This window comes from Patagioenas fasciata, chromosome 3 (genome assembly GCF_037038585.1).
Source record: "Patagioenas fasciata isolate bPatFas1 chromosome 3, bPatFas1.hap1, whole genome shotgun sequence".
Lineage (NCBI taxonomy): Eukaryota > Metazoa > Chordata > Aves > Columbiformes > Columbidae > Patagioenas > Patagioenas fasciata.
In genome coordinates, this window is record NC_092522.1 from 30,776,018 (window position 1) to 30,798,198 (window position 22,181).

At 46.5% G+C, this 22,181-nt stretch overlaps 1 protein-coding gene across 1 annotated transcript in view; it reads left to right on the forward strand.

Moving 5' to 3' along the window:
- Nucleotides 1-782: 782 nt before the first annotated feature.
- Nucleotides 783-22,181, forward strand: part of PKDCC (protein kinase domain containing, cytoplasmic) — a 38,689-nt gene continuing 17,290 nt past the window's right edge. The window contains exons 1-3 of the mRNA XM_065835078.2: nucleotides 783-1,780; nucleotides 15,890-16,012; nucleotides 19,182-19,453. Of these exons, the coding sequence (XP_065691150.1) occupies nucleotides 1,121-1,780; nucleotides 15,890-16,012; nucleotides 19,182-19,453 (1,055 nt within the window). The 5' untranslated portion in view covers nucleotides 783-1,120. The remainder of the gene's footprint in view (nucleotides 1,781-15,889; nucleotides 16,013-19,181; nucleotides 19,454-22,181) is intronic.

Here is a 22,181-nt window from a genome sequence, read left to right on the forward strand (position 1 = left end):
CGGTGTGTCCGATGTGTATTACCTAAATGGTTCAATCCTTTCCCTTATGGGAAATGATTTCCCCCTTCCATTGTGGTGAACTTTGCCTCGCTTGACTCTTTACGGCTTTTCTCTTGTTGATGGTCTTTCCTTTGTGGAAGTTTGGCGGGCTGATTGTATTTGTTAATTAGTTGCTAACAGCATCGTAATGTGGGCTTGATGGATAACCATGTCATTAGCACTCACCCCTGCAATTCACATTTCCAACAGTGCAGGGGCTACCCCATGCCGAGACCGTGATTTGTGGCTGTAATCTCGTGTGCGTGCCACGCACCCCAAGCCCCTCTCTCCGCTCCCTTACCCAGCATTTATCCGCGCCATCGCTGTGCCAAAAAAAGGCGTCGGACACCATCAGACACCACCTCCCTTGCCGTGGATATGTGGGTGCTTGTGCCCTCCCCCGCCGCTTCCAGGGTCGGGGACAGAACATCCCGCACAAACCGCTGCCACTGTGACTCTCACCGCGCGGCGCGGACAAGCGTGGGAAGAACCGCAGCCGCGCAGCTCCCGCCTCACCCGGCAGCAGCGCCCGCGGCCCGCCCTGTCCGACAGCCCCCGGCGGCGGCGCCCCCAGCGCCAAGGCTGTGGCGGCCGTCGGGGGGGGGGGGTCCGCCCTCCCGTCCGCTCCGCCCCATTCCTACCCGCTCCGCCCCGCGCCTTCCCCGCCGGGGGGCTCGGCCGAGACTGGGAGATGTAGTCCTGGCTCCCGGGCTCGCCGGCGGCCGGTGGGGCTTCCGCGGGGGACTACGTTTCCCAGGCCCCCCTGCTGCTCGTCCGGGCAGCGGGAAGGGCCGGGCTGTCAATCACGGCGCGTCGGCGTGGGTAGCGAGCCGGGGATCCCCCCCGCCCTCCTCCGCGTCCCGCTAATAATAAGTGCTCCAGAGCCTTAAAAGCAGGGAGGCAAGTGTCATGCGGGCGCGCCGTAAGGGGCTGAGCTCCGGCTGAGCGCCCGGGTCCGCTCTGCCGCCGGAGAAAAATAAAGGGGGGGGGGAAAGGAAAAACGAAAAAAAGCCTCGGAGCTGGTTCCCGGGGCGAGAGGAGAGGAGCTCGAAAGGCTGGACAAACCGGCAGCGAAGTGGCGATGAGACGCAGGAAGACGGCGGTGGCGGCCGGCTGCTGCCTTGCCTTCCTCCTAGGCACCCTGCTCAACGTCCTCTTCATCCCCGGCTCCGAGCACCCGCCGCCGCCGCCCCGCGACGGGGTCCCCCCCTCCACGCCCGGCGCCCGCCTCTACCCGCCGGAGGAGGAGGGCGGCGGCGGCCGGGCCGCCCTGGCGCGGCAGATCCGTGAGCGCTACGAGGAGGTGCTGCGCTACCGGCAGCACCGGGCTGTGGCGGCGGCGGCGGGGCGGCGACCGCTGCGGCCGCGGGAGCGGCGCCTGATGGACCTGGCGCCGCCGCGCACCTCGGCGGAGCAGCCGGGACCGCGGGGCCGAGCGCTGGGGCCGCGGTCCGGCGTCTCGGCCGAGCTCTCGCTGGAGCCGCCGCTGCTGGGCTGCCGCGACATCCGCAATGTCAGCGGCGTGCAGTACTTGGGCTCGGGGTACACCAAGGCGGTCTACAAGGCGGTCCTCAACCGCACGCTGGCCGTGGCGCTGAAGGCGGTGGATTTCGGCGGGCACGACATCGCCCACTGTGTGCGGCAGTTCTCCGCTCTGGGGGACTGCTACCGCCTGGCAGCCTACAAGATCGTCAAGGAGATGATCCTGCTGCAGCGGCTGCGCCACGCCAACGTCCTGCAGGTACGTGGATCCGTGGATCTCGCACCAGGCGGGTGGGTCGCGTTGGTTTTTTTTCGCCACTTTCTTGGCCCCACTGCGGGCAACCTGTTGGTGTTACCGCCGCAGTCCCGAGCGTGAGCGGGCTGGGGCCGTGCCGCGGAGCCCCGAGAGGTTTTTCCCCCTTCTCCATGGGGAGCCGCAGCCCTGTGGAGAGGCGCGGTGGGAGGCGGTGGTGCTGACACCGAGGTCTCTGCGGGCACGGTTGGCTCCTCATCCCGGGTCCGCGGGGAAGGCTGGAGGCGCGTTGATGGGTGCTTTCCGCCGGCGTCCGCGCATCATCAGCGGTACTCACTCCCCGCCGACAAGTGCTTCGCCTCAGCGGGGTGCACCGGACCCGGGGCCAGGGCCGGGGAAAGGTGCGGGGTGCGGCGCATTCCCTTGCCGCCCGGTGCGGGGCTGAGCTCACCGGCGTCCTCCCGCCACGGCCGGCCTGGCGGCTGCTTATTCATTGCTCTTCCTTGTACACAAAATTCTGAGGTGAGGGAAGGGGGCTGAGGAAGAGCTTGGAGATTCAACAGCATTCCCCAAGTGTCAGGAAATAAACGCCGTCTTGAATGCAAGCGCTGCTTGCTCCGGGCACCCCTGAAGGGAAGGAGGCAGAGGGGGCACCCCTGGCAGCGTCTGCGGTGGCTGTCGGCGGGCGCAGCCTCCGAGACGGCGCCGTGCTGGGCACAGGCAGCCCTGGCACACGGATCAGCCCACGGAGGAACCAACTGGGACGAGCCGAGTGTTAGTCTTGTTAGTCAGCGCGCCGACACCGCGGCACTTGCCAGAAGGGCTGCATAGTAGGACTGTTACACATCAGCATGAATCTCAACGGGTCCATTTGGATGTAAATGCTGGTATGGAAATTCCTATTGCGTTTCGCATAGCATGAGCGTTGCAGTAGAATAAAAAATGAACGTTAGACCAGACGGTCTCACAGTAGGTGCTTTTTGAACTGAATCGAGTAAGGGAGTTTTGTGTTTCTGCAGCAGCAGCAGCAGGAGTACCAGCTCCCCCACGAGAACTTCAGATCCCAACGATCAAAGCTCTCCAGTTTCATATACTGTTCAAAGAAAGGGTAGTCATGATTTATCCATGACAAGAAAATAGATATTAAAATTCCCTCCTTCCTTCCCTCCTTCCTTCCCTCCTTCCTTCCCTCCTTCCTTCCCTCCTTCCTTCCCTCCTTCCTTCCCTCCTTCCTTCCCTCCTTCCTTCCCTCCTTCCTTCCCTCCTTCCTTCCCTCCTTCCTTCCCTCCTTCCTTCCCTCCTTCCTTCCCTCCTTCCTTCCCTCCTTCCTTCCCTCCTTCCTTCCCTCCTTCCTTCCCTCCTTCCTTCCCTCCTTCCTTCCCTCCTTCCTTCCCTCCTTCCTTCCCTCCTTCCTTCCCTCCTTCCTTCCCTCCTTCCTTCCCCTGTGGTGCCAGGTCCAACTATAATGCATAAGGAGAGCAACATCTACCAAGTTACAAAGAGCTGTGCTCCTGGTAAGGATGTTACTTGCTTCTCGGTTGTGATGAATTCTTGTTGGGAAACTCACGCTTGGGTGCAGCCATCATTACTGATTGAGTTGACAGCAGGAAATACACCCTACAGTTGTGGAGGGTATTTTTTTTTTCCCCCTGAGGTTGCTTTTCTTACTCACTGGAAGCAAACTGACCAGGTCGAGGTTGAAGTGTGTGTTTTTAAAGTTGCGGGTCATTTTGGTAGGCACTAGTGTATCTTCCCTATGTTACTTGTGTGTAGTTGTCTGCTCTGGAGAGATTGATTTGTGAATAGCTCATCCTCTAACAAACTGGAAGGGGGTTGCGTTGTCTGCGAAGGGCCCCCAGCAGCCACCACGGTGTTTCTGTGTGTGTGGGCAGTGTGCTGGCAGCGTGGGCTGTGCTGATGAAGCTGCCTGGAGCACCGCTCCGTCTGCAGCAAACCTTGGAGGATCTGCAGTAATTCACTCCTTTTCGTGATGTCAGGTGGACTGTGGAGGGGGAAGCAAAGCCAAGATGTGGGGTATCCCTTGGCGGAGGAGAGCCAGGGAGCCGAGGCTGAAGCAGTGGGAGGGTGAGCAGGCGCTTCCAGGAGTGCTGGGAGGAGAAGCACACCCAGCCTCTGTGCTGGGAAAATGCTCTCACAAGCAAAAATCCCACGTGTTAATTAAGGCTTCATATTTACATGCCACCCCATTTAAAAATAGATTACACTTAAATCAGAAACATGTTTTCAGTTCTGTTCTGATTTTGTCTTCGTGTTTTCTTTTGTCTCCCCTTGGTCTACGTCAGCCTCTGGCAGAGCCACCTGGCTGAGATTAGAAGAGCCCTGAGCCCCTGTACATCACTGACCTTTTTGTTTAACATATTTCATTCCAGGGACACACAAGGCAAGCTTACTGTGGTGCGAGGGATAAACGTTTGATAAGACACTACCTTGAAAGGAGACTAATAAAAATCGACCTGTCCGGCTTTAGATCCAGTTGGGACAGCCATATGGGCCAGGAATATGTGGCTGGTGTCATAATACTGGTGCAGAAAATGGGCACCAGCAACCAATGTGAAACGTATTGCTTATGTTTCTGTCAAAATCTCAAAGGAGACAGGATCTACCTACCTCAAGAATTATTTTTAGTTTGCTTTCAGCAGAATCTGACCCAGGGCTTAGAAGTCATTGCCCAGGGGTTGCAGCCGAGAAAGAGGAAATCAGTTCAAAATCATTCCCTCTCTCCTGGCTTTTGACAGGCGCTTCAGGTCTTGTCAGAGCAATAGGACCCATACTGCCTACAGATGCCACGGGCACCACATAACATTGACAGAACCAGCAAAGGCCGGGAGCTTTTCTGACTTTCCTCCTTACCTCGTTTTCGGTCCTTACTATCCCCCCGCCCCCGCCACCCCGGTGGCTCCCGGCATACCCAAATACGAGCCGGCTGCTATAAATAGCTGGAAGGACATGCCACCCTTCGGCCAGCCTGGCGTGCTGGGGGAGGGCAGGGCTGGTGGGCAGGCTGGAGCAACCCCGGCTCGAGGCGGGAAGGGGGCAGCCGGGAGAGTTTTGGGCAGGGACGCGGGCGATGCTTTTCCCTCCGCACCGCCACCTGCCAGCGCCCCCGGCTGCCACCCCCGGCTGGGGCCGGCGGGATCCGCGCAGCCGCCCGTCCGGGGCTGTAGGCGGATCGGGGCTCCGTGAGGCAAGCGGGAGGTCTTTGTCCGCCTGCCCACGCCGCGGGGCGGGGGAAAGCAGCCGCGGCACCCGGCGACCCATCCACGCACGCCGGAGGGCCGCCGTGGGCAGGGGAGCGGCGGCGACAGCCGCTCTCCCGCGGGCTGCGTTGTCTTCCGGAGCAGCCCCGGCCCCGGTCAGGGGCTATCCGGGGTGAACGCGTTCATGAGTTTCTTTTGCTGGAAATAAAGTTCCTTGTAGGCTCAGTCCTAGGAAGGGGGGTTTTCCTGTAAATCTCTGGCAGCTGACAGCCTGAAGTGTAGTTTGTAAGATAACAGGCTTGTTCTTTACTGTCTCAGCAGTTCCCATTCTGGCCTGTCTCTTGTCAAAATCAGCCTTTTTTTTTTTTTTTTTTCTTCTTTGTTAACCATCCTTTTAAAAGACTTGTTTATTGTACAATATATGATAGAGAGGAAAAGAGCTCTTTCCAGAAAGTACCACTGTCTTCAGACAACATGTTGACATATCCACTGTGCCCTCCGCCTGGGGAAGGAGCCAGATGTGTCAGCTCCGGCAGATGTGGCAAATCAAGTCTATCAAAAGAAACGTGGAAAACCGACAAGAGGGACAGTGGTTTTGCATTAGCCAAGGCTGTGGTGGAGTCAGCTTGCCCTCCTATTTTTATTGCCATCTCCTGCCTATCACTTGCATGCCTGCTGGAGTGCCAGTGCTGGGCCGTCGCCCCCTTTGCCCCCCGCTAGTCTGGGGCAGCCCCCCGGCCCTGCTGCAGCTTGCCGAGGCTCCCGGGGCCACTGAGAAGGGCAGGTGCAGACTGCGGTGGAAATATATTTGGTCTGGAGTGGGAAAGAGAGGGGTAGTTCATTAAAGTTGATTTTATAATGAAGGGCACTGGGGAAGAGGGGGAACTGGGTCACTGATTTATTGTAACAGAGGATTTAGCGGCCCGCTAATTACTTTGCAGTCGCTCAGTGTCGAATGCGGTGCCTGATCTTTTCCTTTCTCTCCGTGCTGCGGTTTCTTTTCTTGTAAAGTTCAAATGGTGCTGTCTGAATCCTGGCTTTCCGTGCATTTCAGCGGGGAAGATGATTTAGTGTGCTTTAATTCCTCCCTGCCCGTCTTTGAGGAAGAAAACAAAATCAAACCATTTGCAGCTCATTTCAAACAATGAACGCGATTGTAAAGACACAAAGGCAATGTTTGATTTACTGTAATAATGTAATTATAGCCCTGGAGTATCAGAATTAAGAGTGTTGCCATTCATGGGCATAAGCTGTTCTTTGGAGGAATTCTTTCTTTGCATTGCTGAAGCTGAAGGGAAAGGACGGAATGTTTGAAACTGCAGATGTTTTGAAAAGTGTATGCTTATTTTTGTGACAGCTGTTTATCAGCACTTCCAGTGTGAGTTCACAATGATTCATTTAAGAAGGAGCTACTGCTTTCTTAAAAACAAACACAAAAACTTAAGGAAAAGGGTTGGCTTTGTCTGAAGCCAGTGGAAGACACCAGCTGCTAATAGAACCAGTGGTTTGCTGACTGCCCAGACAAGGCCGTTTCGTTTGGCTTATTAAGCTTTAGTGTAAAGTTAAAACATGCAGACGAAATATTGGGATGGCATCAACACTGAAAAAGTCACCATCCAAATTATGAAGTCAAAGCGGTTTCTTTATGAATTGGTTCAGTTAGCACTAGTATATTTTTTATTGATTTGTTTTAAATATTCTCACTGTAGTCGGACTGTTTATCACTTAGAAAATGCATTGAATAAAAAATAGTACCGAAAATAATACAACACTTGCTGTGACAAGTTTAGTAGACTCAAGATGTGCTAGCCGGTCACGGTATTTTTAAATAAGATTTTCTTTTCTTTACATGTGATAATTAACAGACATTTTACCCTGATTGTTTCCCTATACAAATGAATAGCCAGTGGGATAGGGCAGTTTAATTTTAATGTGCAAATTAAAATAATAAAGCTTTGTAATGCAGTTTGTTTATTCTGAGTGGAAGCAGACAGTCTTTCCAAGTCTGAAGAAAGTCAATATACAATTAATTTCCAGTGCAAATACATTTGCATAGCTCGTGTATGAACTCTTGAAAGTCTGGTTCTTCCCCATCCTTCTTGCATGAATCCACTGTTGTTTTCACTGGAAGGAGGGGGGAAGGACTGGACCAAGCCATGGTGAAATCAGCTACTCAGGGACCTCTTTCCTGTTGCCAGTGGGCAGGCATTGAATCTCCTTTGTGGTGGCAATGGTGCAGGTTTCCTAGGAACAAGCTTTGATCTGCAGTTGGCTGGAGTTTGACCATGACAACTTTGGGAACTGGTGGCCTGAGAAGAGTGCTGCGATTGCTGATACCAGCTGGTGGATGACTACGTGGAGAACTTGTCATTCGGAATTTTGGACGGGGCAGACGAGGTTCACAGCTCTTGGGAGCAAATATTTCTAAACCAAACATCTAATGAGAGTTCACCTTCTGGGCTGGGGCTGTCTGGGGTCTGACCATGCACTCCACATGCAGTCATTTGTGCGGGATTGCTGCAAGTAGGAGGGTCCTTTTAGACTGATTTTTTTTTTTTTTTTTTTTAATGCTTTTCTAAAGTAGCTCAGTTGATTTGCTCTTGGAACAGGTTGACTAGAGATGAATGAGACCACCACACATGGTGCAAGACCGGGCTGACACCATCTGTTTAAGTGGCGTTATGATCAGAGGAACTTCAGGTCCTAGGCAGATGAGCCTGCAAAATCCTGGTGAGGTAGCAGGAGAGGTTTGCACTGCTCGCTTACCACCTCGTTCCTCTGGTAAAACTGCCAGCACTGCCGCTTGGGGAGCAGAGATGGAGCTGCGACTTTTTCCCAGTCACTCCACTTACCTGCTTGGCATTCCTGTAGATGCACCTTGTGGGAGATGAAGCTTTTAAGTCACTTGTGCATCCTTCAAAATTGTTAGTGGTGGTCGATACAGGGTGTCAGCATTGGACATTAATGTGGGTGGAGAGAAAAAAGCAGGCAGTGCCACCTACTGATGGGTCGGTGGAGACAGCTTGCTGCTGCTAAGGGATGTCCCCACAGCCTCAAGGAGCTCGGGGTGGAGTGGAGAAGGGCAGAGAGAGCAGACAGATGTGGTTTGGCAAGGAAAGAAGAATTACACAAAGTGCTTCTTTATTGCGAGACTGCTTCCCCAAAGGCCCAGATGTTATCCTGCACTTGTAAGAGTGAAGAAAAGATCTGTTAACAGGAACTCCAGAGCTGCTGGAAGCACAGAGCTGATACAGTTGCAAACCAATTCTAACTGTTCATGTAATGGAAGGCGAGCTGTATGTCTTGATGCTAAAGTTGGCAAATAATGGGTTTTCCCATTGAATTGTGTGGGATGGCAGAGGGTGTTCAACTTGCAAAGCTGTTGGCAGGAACATTTCCATAAGGCATGTACCATCACATAAGTTTAAAAGGGCTATATCGTCCATCCTTGTGCAAGCAGCATTCATAAAACTAATCCAAATAATTTGTTGAATGATTTCTATGATTGCTTCTCAATTTTATGTACCATTTAAATCATTCCAGAAGACTCTGGTTTGAATTTCTGCATCCTTTATGGCAACTAATGACTTGCAAACTCTTCCAGTTTCCATCAGGGGAGCCCAGCAATGCTCCTTCTGTGCAACAGCTTGGGAGGGAAATCAGTGGTCACCATGGGATGCTGTGGGTATGGTCATGTTCTCTGTTGCTGCTTGCCTTTTTTCAGAGGAGCGACAATGAGTGAACAAGGCCACTTCAGCCTGTGAATATTCTGGCCTGCAAATTAGTTATGACTAGGACAGGATTGCAAGGGAAAGCGTGTGGGTTTTCGAGCTTCTCTTTTACTCCTCACCAGCTCCCCAACTGTGGGGTACTTAGGTAAACCTCTTCTCCCTAGTATGCAGTGATAGGACACATAGAAATGGTTCAAAGCTGTGCCAGGAAAGGTTTAGACTGGGTATTAGGAAGTATTTCTTTACTGAGAGGGAGGTGAAACACTGGAAGAGGCTTCCCAGAGAAGTGGTTGATGCCACAAGCCCGTCAGAGGCATTTGGACGATGCCCTTAATAACATGCTTTAACTTGGTCAGCCCTGAACTGGTCAAGCAGTTGGACCAGATGGTCATTGTAGGTCCCTTCTAACTGAAATGTATTCTGTTCTTTCTATTGTGTCCTGTAGGGCTGTGGTGGTTAGCCAAGGAGATGACCTGTGGAAGGGCACACCAGGACTGGCTCCTCTGGCCTTCTGCTTGCCACACAGACACAGAGAGCATTGGTAGACTCAGATGTCAGCTAGCCTGCTTGTAGAAGTGTTGTGGCCCTGGTTTATGAAATGTCTGTGTCAGATATACAAGCTTGGGTTTTTAAAGGTCTTTTTCATTGATTTTTATGCCAACACAGTCATCTGATGGTTCAGATTGGTGCCCTGTGGCATGTAACTGCCATAACAATTTTTCATTTCTGTGATGGCCACGAAAAACTTGACAATAACTAGTTCTCACAGGCACTCTGCTAATACTAATATTGACTCCGAACTAATTTTAAAGGAGTTGTTATTTTTGTCACACTCAGCTGAACCTCTCATTTGAGGTAGTAAACATGAAGCACGGATGTTTTATATTGTTTAAGGTCAAATTTGGAACAACATAGTTTGGAAAGAGTTGCTTTTTTTCTAGGACTATGTAGCTGCAGATAGACTCCAAGCTTATTTCGAAGGTCACCATGATGAAGTGCACAGTGATATGGCTGAAGTACTTAAGAAAGCAGAATTATACAGGTAGGCCTAAAGAATTCAAGTCAGGCTTTTCTGAACATACTATGCAGAGAGGTTATTTGATAGTTTTGTAGTGCAAAATCACGTGATAATGGAGGGTTAATCTGGTGGTGCAGTGGAACTGGATGCAGTGGCTGTGGATGGAGGTCAGGGGAGCTTCTGGTCTGGCTATTTAAAAGATAATGAACTGCTGCCTCCAGTGAAATCAGCCCATTTCCATTGAAATCATGGTTGTATGAGTGATCTATTAGTCCTCACTGGAAGGCTTTACAGGAGTAGGTTACTTGCATGACTAAATATTTGCAGGGTTGGGCCTTGAGCTTGTGCAGTGCAATGCAAATTGAAAGTGCTGTAAACGTTTTTAGTAGAAGAATTTTCCACTTCAGAGTGTAGAAAAGCAGGGAGAGTAAAAGGGAGATAACGTTACTAAATCATAAGATTATAGCCAACATAATATGTGTCAGAACAGCAGGTATATATGGATATGTATACACACGCGTACATATAAAATAAATGGAGATACCTGTGGATGTACCAACAGATATGGTTAGATATACATACCTGTGTGTTTCTAAATAGTGCATTTTGGTTTTTCTATTAATGAACTTCTGTGTTTAATAACTCTGTCAGGTATAAGATTCTTGTACCTTCTAGCTCTTCTGGAGCTTAGCACTAATTGTAATACTACATTTATAAATAAAAGCTTAGGCAGGGCTGTGAATGTAGAGTTTAGTATTTGAATTACCCACTGCTTGCTCTCAGTTCCAGTGTCCAGCAGGAGAGGAAATCCTGCCTCACAGCTGTCAGCACAGTTCTGGCCCTGGCTATTAAAAGGTTCTGTGTGGTGCTGCATGAAGATCTTTTTTTCCAGTGAAGCTCAACACTTGGCAAGGCTGGATTGCTGGATTTCAATGAGGAAAATCAATTCACTTCTCATGCACCATCTCTGTATATTCTGTAGCAGGAAGGTTAACTCTGGATAGATCTCTATAAAGTTTAAGCCTTTTAGAGAACTCATCCTTTTTCCAGGGAGATGCATATTACAGGTTTGCAGATGTTTTGGGGCTGAGTATGTGTGGCAATATATAAAAATATTTTAATGTATATTTAAATATATACAAATATATACATATCTATGTGCTTATGTGTATATTTATCTATGTATATACCATCATCAGTGAAGGGAAATATTTAAAACTTGAGGGATGATTGGATCTTAGAGTGACATAAATGTCTCAAAGTATTGGTAAATCACAGCTGTATCCTGCTCTTGCAGGGACCATCCCAGTGCTCCAGGAATGAAAGGTGAATCCAAGGATTGGTTGCATAAAAAGGATTACATTCATTTTGTTAGCAATAAAATAGCAAGAGCTTCCAAAATGTGCTGTTCTGTATTTTACATGTAGCAGCTCAAACAAATGGCTTATCAAATGGCTACCAATGTCAGTGGGAGCTTTTTATTTCCCCTGGGCACCAAGTCACTACAAAATACAATCTCAACACAACCAGTTCTGATTAGGTAGCCTTGTGTCCATCTGTCTTTGAAAAGAAAGGCTGTGGCAGATGTTGACTACTCTTGCTTTTCAAAAAAGCAAGATTTTATTTTTTAGTTGCACTTTTCTATTGTGGGCAGCAGTTAGGCCTTACTGCAGTAAGTTTGGGCAAGTCCAAATTAAAAGAGAATTAGATTTCTAGAAGTTGCTTCTGGTGTGATGCAATTGAACCTGTCACTTATATTACAGCTGCTAATAAGTATTCTTAAAGTTACTGTTCATGGAGTCCTGGAAATCTCATGTTCAATACACAAAAAGGGGGAAATTTCCAGCTTTTGTAATTGTAGAGAAAATCTAAAGATCATGGACATGAAGGGCTAAAAAGTAACGAGGCAAAGAAAAGAGTTCACGTTGGAATTTCTAGGGAAATGGTGTGATCTTTGCAGGGGAGTTTTGGTCTCCAGTAGCTGGGCCGCGGTTTGGGTTCAGGTGGCCGGGCCTGCCCTTTCCGACCAAGCAACCTCTACAAATGAAGCATAACATTTTGGTGGAGTTTCTGGCTTGACATTTATTTTTTCAAAAATCCAGCTAGGGTGCCGATGCTAAATGCAGGAGGACCCGTTGTTTGCACAGGCTTACCCTGCTGATGACAGCTTAATAAGCTCTTTTATTTTGTGTTTTTATTCAGTAAGCTTGTCAGCTTTTGTGTAGGGGCTGACCTCTGCTTTCGCCCTCCCCCTCTTCCCCAGCTCCTCTGAAAGGGGCACCTCTGTCCCCATAATTTGTAGTAAAATGGAATTGTAAAGGGAGGTGAACTGACCGGTGGTAGGGACACGGGCTCCTAAAATGCAATATATAACTTTCACAGGGGGTGACCCTGTATGCCCAGCATCCCTAAAAACTGTTGAAGTCAGTGGGAGTTTTGGATGTGTAACGACTAATGCAGGACCGAGAAAATCCAAACAGGGAAGGATTGGTTGAGCAGGGCTACTCAAACTGAATTATGGCAAATGATGTGAGAACAGGTCAACATTTCATATCTGGCATATGTTTTTATAAACAGACAGAAAGGCATCCTGATATTGTGACTGTTTGCTATTTGATTCTACACAAAAATATATTGAGGTGGCATTTAAATGCAGTGGCTCGAGATAGCAAAAAGATGTGGGATTGTATTTCTTTCCATTCGTTTAATTGGAACCATGCTGAAAAGACGTATGAAAACCATCATTCCTGAATATTTCTAAAGTCTAGCTTTGTGATGCTGAGAATGATGTCCAACCTAATAGAATTTCAGATAGGAGAGATATTTTGGCTCATCTTTTGCTTCTAGCTATATTCAGTTTCCCTGTGTGGTTACTTTTCTTGTTATTGTATGCATCCAGCTATCTGTTTCTTACTTCACTGTCTGGGAATACAAACCATTTTGTCTCATTTCAGACCTTAAAATGGATTGGACAAAAATGAAAAGGAAGAATAAAAAAAAGTAGTTCGGGTAGTACCTCTGTACTTGTTGTTTCTCTGTCTTAATAAGCCTGCTTCTTAAACAAAAGGCTTAAGAATTACTCTCTTAGAATATTTTACATATATATATATATTCATATTCCTTATTTTGTAACATCTGTATGCTGGGTGGTGGTTCATCAGGAGGGGATGAATGTAATCATTTTAGATGCTTAACTGGCTGTTGGGACATGCCCAGTTTGTAATCATGGTAATTGCACATACAAATATGGCCATGTAATTATGTGTGCATTTTTACATTTAGTTTCAAGAGTTCATTTAGAAAAGCATAAATGCGACCCAATAAATCCTTTATATCTCAGACTTCTGTGCTTTTATAACTCTATATAATTATGTAATAACACTGCATCTGGAGAGGTTTCACTTAAGTAAAAGCAATAAAGAGCTCAGGTTAGATTATGTATTTTTTGAGTTAGACGTATACTAAGTTGCTTAGTACTGTGTTTTTCAGCTTTTAAGATCAAGTTCAGCAGTACTCGTGCAAGAAATTTTTCGTGTGAGAATAAAGAACAATTTAATATAAATCCCAAACTGAATTGAGTAATTTAAACTTCCACAATGGCTGGAGTGATTAAAAGGGCATTAATATAGTAAAATATACACAAAACACTCAGATACTCAGGCAGCGAAGACTTTTGCCAAGGTACAAATTGAATACTAAAATGAATTACTTACGAGCAAAGTTCCAGCTCTCTGAGAACAGATCTAAATCATTATTATTACTATTGGCATTCATGGATCAAGATAAAGAAGATTCAAACAGATGCTACGCTGTAGTTCATTTCTACTTATGTGTTCCTGTGCACATAAATAGATAATAAGACTGATTTTTCAATATTTTGTGTGTGCAGATTATGTACGTGTTATGCTTTTGTAATCAAATGAATGTATAATTGTTGTTTGTCTTCTGTATTTCTGTTGTTGGAATAGTTTTCACAAATGTTGAGAATGTTTAATGAAGACTGCTATCTTTTTTGTATTCAGTGTTACTGTGACCCAACAGTTACTGCAATACTGTCATTTTCCAGTCTGTATTACTTGCTAATTTCCCTTATGGCTTTTTTCCCCAATGGATAGTATTACTGTGCTAAAGACAAGCGCTGAACTCTGCAGATGATAAAGAAGCAGATGTTAGATTTCAACACTCAGATGTCAGGGTTTTCAGACCTACCAAGCTTCATTCTGCCTTCTTAGTCTGCCCCCACACAGAGAGACGTGAAATACCTAGTAAGAATTGCAGAATCCAGCTTACCTCTAAGAAAGTATATATATTGAATTAAATATTTTAATTTAATTTCATTTTTTGTTAGTTCAGAAGGCTTAAACAGATTTGTGCTGATGTGATTCTCTAACATAGTTTGGAGCACACAGATGTCTAACTCCTGTATATAAGCTGCACTACCGTGGTGTCATAGATGATAAGGAACAAATCCAAGTCTGGTCTGAGTGGCTCTAGGTTAAGAAATGATTGCTGTTACAGTCTTCGTCATGGCTGTGGCAGTAAAGAGAAAAGTCCCTTTTCCTACTTCAGATGTTCATACCGGCATCTATCACAAATTCTGTGTTGCGCGTTGACGCCAAAATCTTTTTGGCATGTTGTAAAATAAAATCTTCTAGCTCCTTTTTGTTTAGGTTAATGTCCGCGTTTAAGCAGCTGTTTTGAAATACAGCACCATTTTTACACCAAAAAGAAAAATTGTTTACTTCTTGTACATTTTTTGGCACCCTTTTTTCCTTTAATGCGTACAGCTACAGCCAGAGCTAACGAAACGGTTCATAACAAATCCCGTATTTGCTGACTTTAGCCTGGTCTTTGCTTTTCTGCCCAGGAGGGTCACGAGGCATAAAAATGTGCTTGGTACTGGGATCTACTGGCAGGGGCCGGGTGCTGCCTCGCTCCCTCCATCCGTGGCACTCGCCAGCCCTGTTCTCTGCTACCCTGGTGAATTAGGGGCTGTCCCCCTTCTGCTCTGGATGAGCCTGGTGTCTTCTGCAGGGCCATATCCGAGTCCCCTCAGCTCAGAGGAGACCCCTGTCAGCTTCCCCGAGCTTTTATAAAATGAAAAGAGGTTTGAAAAGTCAAATTACTCGAGGCAAGGCAGTAGAAGAATAGCAGCAGGGCATTTTTTCGCGCTGTGTTTTCACACAGACCCTTTTACTTTGTGGTTTATTTGACTAGGGGCAGAGATTACATTTAATTTTATTTCATGTGTGTGCTGTTCTGGCTGGAAGGTTGCAATCAGATCCTTATCAGGCTCATTTAACTGCTTCTCTGCCAGGGCTTGGCAGGGAGTTTGTGAAAGCCTGTCCTCCAGCCCTGTCAGACATTGTCCCACTCCATATAAAGCAAGACATTTCTTCTCCACAGTCCTTAAATATTCTTGTGCAATTATTTGTGCAAGTGAAAATTAATCATTCAAATGTCTTTGGAAAGCAAATACAGGAAGGAGTTGGAGCATGGCCAAAATTGCATTTAAATGCTTTCAAACTGAAGAAGCTACTGGCAGATAATATTTTGGAGTATTTGCCCTTCTGTAACAATACTGCAGATAGAAGTCAATCAAGTATAGCAAGGGCCAATTTCTGGCTGGAAAAGATAAGTTTTGGTGCTTCCAGTGCTTTCTAGGCTCCCATGTCGTTTAAATACATGTTGTTGCCAAATTCACAAACCATAGTCCTGTGGGAAATGCCGTTAAAAGCTGTTTTGCGATGTCTTTTAAGCAGAAAATCAGTCTTCTTTAGCCAGGTGTTGCAGACTGAACTAGTTTTCCTCAAATAGAATTCTGTTTCTGTATTCATGGATTTTTTTTTTTCTTCCTTAAATATTCATTGGTATAAGATACTGTACAGAGGGTTATGCAGTGGACACTTCACTGGCCTTGTGCTGTATGATGCCCATAAGAAACTCTGCTAACTCATTTGGGAGCTTCAAGGCACCAATCTGCAAATGAGAGTATACAAAAGCTATTGGGGGGCTTACTTCAACACAATACAATATGTAGAGCTCAGAGCCTTGTAAGAAATGCTCACTTTGCACCTTGTCCACAGGGAAACTTAAAAGCATGCCAAGATACCTTACACTGATACTGCCTGGTTGTGATTTTTTTCAGCTTTATGGCTACTGTTATCAAGATAGCAATGACATCCCGGACACACTGACAACCATCACTGAACTAGGCTCACCTTTAGAGATGATTCAGCTTTTACAGACTTCCTGGGAAGACAGATTTCGAGTGAGTAACAACAGTTTTAAAAGGACTTTTAAGAGAGTGATGTACACAAAAAAGCATCAAGCATGAAACAAGGGTGGTGTACGATGCAGCGCAGTTCACGTTTATTAAACGTTTGCTTTGCATATTATTACATCTTGGTTTAGAAACAACATTTAGCACTCCCTTTCTTTAGTGTTTAAGATTTTATCTTTTGATGTTATCTAATTGTAGCTAGTTATGTGCTTTTTACATGATGCCTTCAAACATTTCTTACTTGTTGAAGTCCGAGGCCCAGGGTTTGGCACTTAGTATTGTGCTCTGCGACTGGGATTTAAACAATGGAAGGATGTTACGTTTCTCTCCTGATCCTTATCATAGGTTGGTTTTAGAATTGTTTTCTACTGCTTCCTGCTCTGTTTGTCTTTTCCTGGGGGAAGAGTGAAATAAATGTACACAAATCTCCAACCCAGTTTGTCCACAACGTTGGCAATTTCCCAGGAGCACGAAGGTCACACTTATGTTGTCCAAAATGAAGCCAGACTGCAGCAATGCTTTGATCAAGACAGCGCTGTCTTGCTCAGCGTATATTGGGTCGCGTAGCTGGCTGAGGTTAACTCCCTAAGATGTTGCAAGGCAACCGCAGTCTTCATTTAAAACACTTGGGATTGCATGGCTACAACTGTGCCAGAAAATTGAAAGTGTGCCTGACTGATCTCAGAGAGTAACCAGCAAGGTGCAGCCCACGTCTGTAGGCTGGAATTCTGGCAGTCTTGGAGGACCGGGTGGCTGCATGCGAGATGCCCACCAGAAGTGGTCTCTGGGCTGTGCTGCCTTCTGCGTCTCACCTGAGGATCATGCGGGAGGGAGACCAGCCTTGATCCCAGCCAGATCTGGGCCAGAGACTGTGCTACCCACTGTGTGTGTGGGATTAAATTTGTGTACCCAGGAGTGTTCCCTGGCAGCATTTATTTTACTAATCTCAATGGAGCAAGTGTCTTGCCCACACTAAGCTTCATCTCCCTTCTTCTGAAAGAAATACAGTCTTACTAAGCGGTAGAGGTACTTGTCACAGCTCCCATAGTACAGGACCTGTCTTTGGCTCATCTTATCCAGGGAATGCAAATAATGGATTGCGACAGCAACTATGTACAAGGTAAATGACCAAGAGGTATGTTAGGTCATGGGTAATAAACAGGGAAATTTCCTTCCAGTGTGGATATTTCTGAGTGAGTGATTGCAAAGGGAGATGAAGGAGAATTAGATAAAGGTGCTGAGCTGATTCACAGAGGTGGAATTAGAGATGAAACACTCCTGTGACCTCTGTAACGAAGTCTTAGATAATGTCATGCTCATTAGCTTGTCCAGGACACAGCTAATGCAAAGAAGGAGGAAATAAAATCATGTCTTCCTGATATGTGAGACTTGCTTGTGGTCCAGTCCTGAAAGTGGCTGCATAAATATTTGACCTTATTCCTACAAATAATCATAGAATCATGGAATCAGAGAATTGCTTGGGTTGGAAGTGACCTTTAAAGGTCATCTCGTCCAACCCTCCTGCAATGAGCAGGGACAATAATAATTTCCTTGTGTTGAAGGACTCGGCAGTAAGCCTGCTCCCCAGATCAGCACCCCTGCGCTCAGCAAAGGTGCGTGATACAGAGCAAAGCCTTCACTTGTGTGCTTAAAGCTTGTTGTGCGGGAGCATCTGCAGCCCCAGCCTGGCAGCAGCTACACAGGGCAGCAGCCTGGTGGGGTTGGTCACAGAGGTTGCCACTACAGGAGCAGGGGCTTTTTGGTGTTTGAGAAAAGGCAATAATTTCAGATGACAAGCTGTGGTTTTATTCAAGCTAAACTCTAGGTTTATTGGCAATTGAAAATATGTGTATTCTAGGTTAGTTTGGGCTGGATCTGCCTTTTATATACAGCAGATTGCAGGAGTGCATCTATACAAATCCTGCATCCTTCCAGAGGGAGGAAAGGGTGATTAAGTCTGGTGTCCCATAACCAGGCCTGTGTTCATCTCACCTACAGGAATCTCCATGTGAACTGTGGTATCCTGTAAGTAGGATAAAAATGTTCTAATCTGATCAAGTAGGAGAATGATTACAGAAGTGTGAGATAGTCCAAATGTCCCAGAAGTGAAGGGTCATGAGGGATAACTTCAGACATGCTCAGCTTTCTTATGAAGGATGTGTTTAGGTGCTTCCCTGAGTATAGCATTTATGCCCCAGGACTTAATTTGGATTTGACTACTTAAATGCACGTGGCCTTAACAGGGTATTTTTACAGAAAACAAAGATTATATATAAACAATAAAAAGCTTGCTAGACTGAATAAGACCCGTTATTAATTTAATACATAGAATAAAAATTCCACCATTTAACTGTGTTCATATTAATACTATGTTTGCATTAATATGTTACATAGTGGACTGTAAAGGAATGCGTGAATTGAAAACAGTAAGGAGGCTGAGTTCAATGTTAGTTGAGTTTGCTGTCTAGTAATAGTTACTCAAGTTTCTAACCTGCAATTGAAAAGTGCAGTGTCAGCCCCGAAGTGTCACATGAGGGTCCACCAAGGTCAACCCACCAGGCAGACGAACATACACGCTTACCATGGGTCATGGTGAAGAGTTACAGAGGACCTGTGGCGGTCCTCTTTCTGGGAATTTGTTTTCTTCTTCCCTGGAAAAGGGCAAATGTAAGAGGAACCAGTGGAAAAAAAAACTTTATAAAAGCAGTCAGAATGTGGGATCACTATGGAGGCAGTACAGACCCCGTCTGCAGTTGGAGCTCCGGGCGCAGGGTGATCCGGCCAAAACTTCCAGACCTGGAGTCTGTTAAAGAGCAGAATCAGGCTGCGTGGTCAAGGACTGTGCGTAATGTGTTATTAAAAGTTAATGCTTTTATTTCTATTAAAAGTAAGAATAGCAACAATGAGCCCTGCTTCAAGAATACTGTGGGAAAGCATTGGCAAAGAAGCTTATTTTTGTTTCAAATCTCTAAGGGTTTTACAATCAACTATGTTAATCCTTTGAAAAATACCTTAATTGCAACATTCGTTTTTAAGGATAAATTATAATGCTTATATTAAGTCGTATATTTATGAGTATATCATCAGCTAAAGTGGTTTCATTTATATGCTTTGCTCTGAGAAAATAACACAAGGTACACATGTTTTTGCATTTCAGATATGTCTCAGCTTAGTTCGGCTTTTGCATTATTTGGCTCACTCTCCTCTCGGCTCCGTGACGTTACTGGATTTTCGCCCTCGGCAGTTTGTGATCGTAGATGGGGAACTGAAGGTGACGGATCTGGACGATGCCAGTATTGAGGAGAGCTCTTGCACCAGTAACAGCGACTGCTTTATGGAATTCCCCGCAAGGAACTTCACCTTACCCTGTTCGGTTGAGGGACGGTGTCAGAATATGAATGAAAAGAGGAATCTCTACAATGCCTACAGGTATGTGATCGGATAAGGTAAAAGAGAATTGAAAGTGGGCAAAAAGTCTCCAGCATTCTTTATAGTTATTCACATCAACAAGTATGTATTATCTTAGAACTGATACTCAAGGGTAAGTGAAGCCATGAATAATGGTTTCATTTGTGAAAATACATAGCATTTATAACTTTGAAAATGTTTTACATACCCTGAGTGTGATTCACCACTTTTAGTCTAATTTTATGTTGATTTCGTTCCACTGAATTCTTCACACAAGTAGGGAGTTTCGGAGAAGTGAACCAGAGGTACCTGTGGAGATGGGGGCCCATTAGCTCTGTGGTGAGATGGTTCAGGCAGCTCTTCTTTGGTGTGAGTTAAGAGGTGTCACTACATGTTCTCCACCACCGGCTGAGCACAGGGCTGGCTTCAGAGGCAGGGTCAGAGCTCCACTCTCCAGTGCCCCGGCTCAGTGCTCCCTGCCTTGCTGGGGGGGTGACAGACCCCACTGCAGCCACGGGGCTGCTGAGACCTTAAGTGGCTGATGATCTGGGGTGTAATCCCAGACCTCTGAAACCCCTTTCCAGTGCTTACAAGGGCCCTATAAGGAAGAGAGGGACGGAAATTTTAGCAGGACCTGTTGCGATAGAACAAGGGGTAATGTTTTTAAAATGAAAGCGGGAAGATTCAGGCTAGACAGGAGGAAGAAATTTTTTGCAACGAGGGTGGTAAAACACTGAAACAGGCTGCCCAGAGAGGTGGTAGATGCCCTATCACTGGAAATATTCAAGACCAGGCTGGACAGGGCTCTGAGCAACCTGATCTGGTTGAAGATGTCCCTGCCCATGGCAGGGGGCTTGGACTAGATGAGCTTTGCAGGTCCCTTCCAACCCAAACTGTTCTATGATTCTGAAGCAAGGGGTGCTTCCTTTTGCCCCACTCCTGTCTGCCCGCTGCCCCTGGTCTCTGTGTGAGCAGTTGCTGAGGGTCTGATCCTGGTGCTTTTCCCTCTCTATGGCAGCACTGTGCCCACGATGGGGGATGTGCAGGTGACAGGTAACACCAGACCGGTTGACCGTGCTGAGGAAAGTCTTCAGCTGACGTGTCTGTCTTCTGAATTAGATTTTAATGGTTTCTCTGAATTGACAGCAGAGACCTTCTGGGCAATGGCTTTATGTCTGAAGTCTTGGCTCTCCCCTGTTGGCTGTCGCTCCCCTCGGAGGGCTGTGCAGGATACTGGGGAACCATCTCACTGCTTTCCAGGGAGCTGGTGGCCAGTGCTTGGTGCCCCGATGCTCGATGCCGTGCTCCTCCTACCGCTGCGGCTCTGGCTGATGGGTGCTGCTGGGGCAGGCAGCCACCTTGTCTGATCCACATAGGAAGATCTCAAAGCAATGCCATAATGGTGTGCTCATTTCTTAGGCTTCCCTTTCAAGTATCATGCCATTCACTGCCTGCCAGACCACAGCGAGGAGAGGCTGCTCTAAGGAGAGTCTTCTGCTTTGGTCCCAGGGTGCTCACCAGCGTCTGTGTTGCATTAGCTGACCACACTGAAATGGGCTGCACCACATCACAGCCCTCTGTAGTTGTGCAGCGCAGTATTTAGTGTGTCCTGCAAAATTTTCCATTTCCATTTGCTTGGCTTAAAGATCCTGCTTAGCTTGCTAGCTTTTGGTTAAGTCTGTTTTACTGGTCTGGCTAAGAAACCTTTAATAGGCATCCATCCATCTCCGTTGTAAGTGGGGATACGTCTGCGATGCCACGGGCTTGCGGCAGGTTGCTGGTCTCACTGAAGGAAGCAGTCTTTTTCTATTACAGTTTTTAATGTTGCCTTTGAACCACACACCAGTGTGTAACGCACGGACAGTGCCCCAGTGCTTGCAGCTGCCACTTCTGTTTAATTTGATAGAGACAGAGGGTTTTTGTTCAATGGCGGACTCATGCTATAGTAGGCTGTGACCACCCACGCTGGGGCATCAGCAACAAACTGTGCACTTGTCTTGGAAGGCTCAGTCCTCACTTCTTTAGGGGCAGGCTACCACATTGCATATTTTCATTGGATGTACACTGTTGCTGTAGGCGTGGAGATTGCCCTCAGGAAGGGATTGCTGTTGCTGTTAGGTAGGAGTCAAAAGCAGCAGTAGGTCAAACAGCACATAAAACCCTTGTAATTTTAAGATATAGCAGGCCCTAGCCTTGGAAACATAATTAACCTATCTACCTAGTTTCTTTATGAGGTAAATAATTAAAGAAGAGAAAACATTTTGGAAAAAAACCCCTCTACTATGCAAGAACTTGACTTTCAGGTGGTTACCTTCTGTCACAAATGTGTCTCTGTGGGTTTTCCTCCAAAAGTTTGGAGGAACAATTTTCGAAGCACTGGACAGTAAGGGTAATTAATATTTTTGACTATTAACCAATAGCTGAGATTATTTTTCTGTCGCTGACAATTCTTGAGTTAAGATCAGATAGTTCTCAGAAAGAAAAAAGAAAGGAAAAAAGGCTGTAGGAACAAATGTAAAAGAAGCTGATAATCTGTATTATGCAGATCGCAAAGGATGCCACTGGTCCGGCAATCAATGAACAACAAATGTTCCTGCTCTTAAGTTAACTCTACATGTCAGAATTTCACATATAGATGTTTGTGTTAGAACAAGTAATATATTTCTATAGGCATGGAAAAACAATAACCTCCATGACTTGCATCCTTCCAGTGTTTAGGAAAATAAATGACAGCTACTGAGTTTTGGTA